Source organism: Boleophthalmus pectinirostris, unplaced genomic scaffold (assembly GCF_026225935.1).
Source record: "Boleophthalmus pectinirostris isolate CB_2022bp ecotype Guang Dong unplaced genomic scaffold, ASM2622593v1 HiC_scaffold_3, whole genome shotgun sequence".
NCBI lineage: Eukaryota > Metazoa > Chordata > Actinopteri > Gobiiformes > Gobiidae > Boleophthalmus > Boleophthalmus pectinirostris.
In genome coordinates this window covers 33,671,424-33,678,034 of record NW_026571299.1, presented here as the reverse complement: position 1 = coordinate 33,678,034, position 6,611 = coordinate 33,671,424, and the positions used below count along the sequence as shown (strand labels likewise).

At 34.7% G+C, this 6,611-nt stretch overlaps 1 protein-coding gene across 1 annotated transcript; it reads left to right on the top strand.

Annotated features, from left to right (window-relative positions):
* Positions 1-309: 309 nt before the first annotated feature.
* si:dkeyp-67f1.2 (uncharacterized protein LOC556106 homolog) lies at positions 310-4,186 on the top strand. Its single transcript, XM_055160905.1, has 9 exons — positions 310-693; positions 1,858-1,956; positions 2,025-2,054; positions 2,128-2,251; positions 2,328-2,386; positions 2,574-2,624; positions 3,446-3,530; positions 3,621-3,747; positions 3,868-4,186. The coding sequence occupies exons 1-9, from the start codon at positions 681-683 to the stop codon at positions 3,961-3,963; spliced, it is 684 nt and encodes a 227-aa protein (XP_055016880.1). The 5' UTR covers positions 310-680; the 3' UTR covers positions 3,964-4,186.
* The last annotated feature ends 2,425 nt before the right edge of the window (positions 4,187-6,611 follow it).

The following is a 6,611-nucleotide window of genomic DNA, read 5'->3' as shown; positions in this document are numbered from 1 at the left end:
CACTGAGACCTGCATGTTAAAGGAGCACTATGTAACTTTTCTTGTAGATCCATGTGTGCACAGCATTCAGATAAACACAGATAGAAACTGTGATTTTGTATCTCTTAGACTTCCAAAAAGGAAATTATTTGAACACATTAGCTCAATACAATATAATAACATAACAAAGTTATAAATGGTAATAAGGCTTTTTACAGGAGGTGGCAGCAGGAGAAACAAAGATGAAATAGTGATTTGACATAGACGTAGATTTGACCTACTACTTAAGAGTGAGTGGTTGTACCGTTGTATATTATGTTCTTGACTGTAAAACTGAAATTACTCTGTACTATTTAAACAGACATGTAATTAGCTTTGACTTTTGTTCTCAGTTAATTACTGGTTTGTACTGGTTTTCAAAAAAAAACATCACTTCCAGGTGTGGCTCTAGCATTTCACACAACTCAAAAACAAAACAGTGTCCTTTACTGGCCTTATTGTATTATGGCATATCTGAAACTTGATCATCTAGTTCATGTAAAGTGGGTGTGTACCTGAGGACATCCTGGTTCACATCTCAAACAGGTTTTGTATTCAGTGTGTGTGGATTAATAAGCATAGAGGACACCACTGAAGTGCTTAAAATGACAATATAATTTATAATATTTACTTTTTACTTTTGTTAGCTTTGTTGGTGCAGAATGAGATTCCGAGGTAAGATCTGATTTTGATTTATGCTTCTAACATACAGACATTCATCAAATCTAGTAGTTACTTTACAATTTTATTTTATTGATTATACTGTAGTTTATAGTAAATAATGTGGCATTTATAATTATAATTTTTAATGCCTTGTCAATATTGTTATATATTTACAAATAAGCTTCAATAATAGATTGTGTTCTACCTGTGTTTTAGTGATTTTGAAAGAAAACCACAAGTGATTCCTGTGATTCCTGTTCAAGTGTTTGAGATTGTCTTCATAAACACGCCATCTTAATGTCCAGGCTTAAAGTCCTTTCATCTGTCTATCACACCCTTTAGTTTTCAAACTAAAGGGTGTGATAGACAGATGAAAGGGCTTTAACCACATTGTGAAGATATTGTGAAATCAGAAATCTGTCAGTGAAACCACAAATTTCACCATAGAATTCTGACCTGTCCTCCCGCTAAATTGTACTGTTCATAGGTTTCAGCTTCATCTTTGTAGGTGAAACTGTTCAAATATATATAAAATTGGTCAGTGCCATAGCAATGACCCTATTTTTTCATCATTTTGCTACCTATGGATAGGTATTTTATAAAGTTATGATGTCACTTGAATGCAATCATATGACAAAAAGTTAAATAGTTGAATGTTGTCACTTGGGTTCTCACACTGCATTTTTTTTCAGAAACAAAATGTTAAAAATTTCAATTGGACCTTTGTTTGCCTGAGATACTGTATCTTCACAACAGCATTTTTCATATTTTTTTTAACAATCAGTATTTTATTTTAACTCTCGTCAGTCTGCCCCAGGGCAGCTGTGGCTTCAATAGTAGCTTAGCACCACCAGGTGGAGTGAATGAATAATGCTCTGTAAAGCATCTTTGAGTGTCCCCAAGCAATATATAAAACTGATGCATAATAATAATAATAATAATAATAATAATAATAATAATAATAATAAGTAGTAGTAGTAGTAGTAGTAGTAGTAGTAGTAGTAGTAGTAAAAAAAATAGCTGAGCTGTTACTTTTTCTTTTAGTATACATTTCATATTTCTGTTGTTTTTAGTTTCAGAGAGAGACAGAAATGAAAAAAGTGTGACAACATGCCCTAGTCTCCCCTGTTTATTCAGTTATTTTATTTATTTTATGTTTTTGTTTTTGTTTGACAGAGACTCTGCAGCTGGGCGCCCTGATTATTATTTTCCTGATAACATGGATACTCTCCAGTAATTCATTTGATGTAAGTAAGACAGCAAGGGACATTTTTGGTAAGTTTCTTGTCTTATTTTGCTCATGTTTTGCTAGAATACAAAACTAATGGATATTTATATTACAGGAATAGATTATGAAGAGAAGGTTGAACCCAGTAAGTCACTCTATACTTTCTTTTGTATCTTTTTAGCTTGGACGGTCTTTCTGAACTGAATTTTTTGTTTCAGCCACTCCGGCTCCAAAGATAAAATGTGATTTATCAAGGAACTGTCCAGTGGGAAACTTTGCTTTGCGCATCAAAAGTGGTGCAGCTAATGTTGTGGGGCCAAGTATATGTTTCGAAGGTCAAACGTATGTGCTCAGTGCCTCATGTTTGTATAAAACCTATATTTATCTATGAAAAGTAAACACTTTTCTTTCTCACTAGAGTATTGAGCCATATTAACAACAATGTGGGACCAGGATTAAACTTTGCAGTGGTAAACGGTAAGGCAATATCTCAATTAAAATAAAAGATGCTCTTTTTTTTTTTTGCAATATAATGAAATTTGATTTGTTTTGTAATATTACCCAGCCTTATTACTGAACATTTGACTGAATTATGTACTTTTTTAATGGCACAGATTAATTCCCAAATATGACAGCTAAATTAACAACCTTGAGTTTTTTGCAGGGGAGACTGGAACTGTGGATAAAGTTGGATTTCTAAACTCTAAAGATGGCCGTAAGTTTTTAGTACATCCATTATGCGGCCTATTTTTCACATTCATGGGTTTCAGTTTCCTGTTTAGTAATAGACATTTTAAGGACCTTCACTATTCAAAAGATTCAGTTTTGCTTTCAGTTGTTGATTACAGTGGCAACAGTGTTAATTTTTCATTCCTTGGAAACCCATCAAACTGAATGTTGATCTTGGTCTTTACTTGTTTATGTCAGGGTTAGATCCTCCTTGAAACACGTAAATGCTTGACAAACACAGCAGTGCTTTTACATGGCCAATGGAAATGGCTTTGTTTACATGCACAACAAAATATGATTATTGTCTGTACCTATAAGATCCTTTAAATGAATTGCAAAGTACACATTCTGATGTGAGTAATCAGGAGGGCAATGCCCACAGAGAAAACAAATGATTCATCACGCCATAACAGTCATACAACTGCAAAGAATCTGATTTTGAGTATGTATGTAACCTCAGCCAATCAACTAGAATATTTTTTTTCTTCTATCTTCTGCATTTTTACTTCATTTTTGTCCTTAACACTTTTTATTTTTTTTTCTTAATTGTCCTTGTCAAGATTTGTTGAGAATAATCAGAAAGAAATCAGATTATTCACATCAGATATACATAACATTTCAATAGTCTTCAGAAATCAGATAATAATCAGATTTTGGATGTGCATATAAACGTAGCTATTGACATACAGGCATTCAGTCATGCTTTCATATGGGTTCTGTTTAAAGTGCGTGTCTTTCTGCCATGTTTTTCTAATGCAATGAATGAAAAAAACTCCACCTTTGATAACATGTACATTTTTCTGACAGGATCGGAAGACATTTTGGACTATCTCAAAAAGATCGAACCAAAGAGGATTGTTTTGCTTGCTTCGTTTGATGATGTGACACCAAAGTGAGGAGTCGCTATAGTAAAAGAAAAAAAACAAAAAGATCCCATTTTTATCTCCAATCCTTTTATTCACTCTCTAAATATTCTTGGCAGGCTGACAGATGAAATAAAGAACGTTTTGGAAAGCATGGGGAGCACTTTGATCAAGACAGTAAAAAACAGAGACAACTGGGTGTTTGCAGGGGTTGCAGAAGGCAATTTGAAAAGCCCATTTGAAAAGGTAAGTGATGGCGATGACTGCAATTCTGTTTCTTCTTGTAGGGGTCAGTAAAAACTATCTATTTTGATATAAAGAAAAATGGGGAAAATGTTCAATATGTGCTTCTTTTTATGTTGTCAGGTGTCTGAAAATAAACCCGGGGAAAATATGTACGAGGGTTGGCCCGAGGTAGTGGAGATCAGCGGCTGTTTTCCACAGACCAGCCCACAGACTTAAGAAAAAATTATATTATCTTTGCTACTCAGAGCTGACTCAGGACTCTTTGACAGTTCAATTCTTGTAGTTCTGTTAAATCATACCAGGTGAAGATAGTCGGAAAACTATCTGCCACTGTATTGTGTACAGGATGAAAATGCCCATGTTTTTTAGCCTAAGTCATGAAAAGCTTTTTGTATACTACAGTAGAGTGAAAATAAAATAAATACTCAAAAAGGAATAATGGCTTCATTTAAATGCCAAGGTAAATACAGATACACGCAGCAGTGCTAAGGTGACAACAATTGTAACAGTGAACAGTGAACAATTCAGTATGTGTCTAATGAAGATGTGTTTTCCCATTATAAACGTTGGGTACACTTAGGGCTGGGCAATGTGGCAATGTTGTATTAAAACTAATTAACAAGGCTTTCAGTGTTCATTTCATCAGCATGAACACGACAGACTTTTAACACAGAAGCTAATTCTTCCAGATTTTATTTTATTTTTTTCCTGAAATCTCTCAAAGACCAGAACTGAAATGACCTTGATTTGATTAAAATTTAATCACACACAACCATAGCCTATATACACTTTATTTATTTACTTATTATTTTATTGGATGTATTATTTACTATTTTTGCTTAGGAGGTAACATATTTTTGGAACATTCTCTCCAGAACATGACTCATATTACATGATCAAACCTCTGATTAAATGCATTTTATTACACAGTCTGAAAACAAAAATGCGAATTAATGACTTAAAATACATTTCAAGTACAAAACTCGTTAGGCGTACAGAAACCAGAAAAAAATGTTTAACACTATTGATTACAATTTCTGTCACTCACGATTTAAAGATGCACTGTGTAACATTTCTGTGGAAGGTCTTTCACCTGCTCATCTACAGGGAAACGGAGTGAAAGGAAATAGCTCATTGGTCATCTATCATTCTGAACAAAATCAACATTTCTCTTAGCTCAGATTGGAGTTTAGTGCTTTGATCATTGATTCTGCAAAAATGTGCAATGTTTTTTCAGTCCCTTGAGGAGATTCACCGGTGACCAGGCTCATATGTTTGGAAAATATTAAGTGAGTATTCTGGATCTCAGGCAAGTGTTACTAGAAAATGCTGCTAGTCCCCAGATTTAGAAAGTCAATGCCATATTATACATCTTCAGAAAAACAAGCAGAAAAGTGAAACAGTGCACCTTGATATTTCTGTTTTTGTCTGTGGCTCATAATAGATTTTTACAGCATATTTGAATACATCTAAACTACTAAACAAAAGTAGAAATCTGTGTGTAGTGGAAAAAAACAAGAGCAAAAAATTCCAACAAAGGATATGGAGCATTTTATAAGGAGCGTATTACAGACACTCCACAGTGCGACAGTTCAGTGATAGGATTTGAAACTGCTGGTAGTGTGACAGGGCCTGGTGGGGTCATTGCTAATCTTCCATATCCCGCATAGTTTGGATTCACTGTGTACTTGGCGCTGTCACTTCTGGTTTGTCTCATTGTTGGAGTACCACACCCCTCTGAGCTCCTGTCCTCTGGGCCTGGAGCTGTCCAATGGTGCATCATCACAGATCAGCACACTCTTCTCTACTTTCACTTCTGCTTCAGCAAAAGAACTAGAGCCCTGGAGGGGTGGGCAACAATCCACAGAGCACAGGGTCATGAGAAGGCAAGTTTGTTTTTATAAGGTAAGATCGAGGCATGTTAAGGTGAGATACAGGAGATACTGCAGGAATAATTTTCTGTAAGATCTAGTTTATTCAGGTACTACATAGGTATTTGAGAGGTACGCAGACACTATTCAGGGTGATCACTGCATATGCTTTATTCACAAAATGATATTAATGTTGCTGAATTATTGGGGAAGGGATAATATTGTACTCAGTTTGTAAAGAGTGTTCCACAAAATGTTTTCTGGGTTTGACTAATATTTACAAGTGTGATGGTGATGCCGCACACAGCTGAAAAATATCCACACTCTATTTCATGATTGCCTAGTTAATGGGAATGTAAGGCAGCTATTCATTTTGGCATTAAAAAACAAAACAAAACAAAAAAAAAACAAACAAACAAAAAAAAACCGTTGACCCAGAACCTTAAGTGTTGACCTTAGAAGTAAAAAATCAGGTTGGATCAGATTAGATGACTCTTGATTCCACAAGAGGCATAGAGTTTACCATAAGTCACCAACTCAGTGTGTAAGTTCTGTGGACATTCTGAAGGCAAACTGCTGTCAAAATAAAGACTTGAGACCTGCAACACTTTTCTGACTGTTTCAAAAACTACTCTACTGTCATTTTCAAACACAACCACAACCAAGAGTTTTCCAAGAATGGTCTTGGAGTTAAGTGGAAGAAAACATTTTTTTTGTGGTGAAAATGATTTTGGAATGCTTGGAGAAAAATTGGTAAAATGGAGAAGAGTCAACACGATTTCAAATAGCATTTAAATAGCATTGAGTGTACCACAAGAGGCCACAACAACACAAAACAACTTCTATTGTTGGAAAGGTGTACCTAATAAAGTGGATGCAACACAATGCTTTTTAACAACAATTAACAACAACATTTAACAACTGTTATTAATAAAATTCCATACAATTTGTTGAACTGTTGAAATACATTGTTGCTGAGACAACAAATATGTT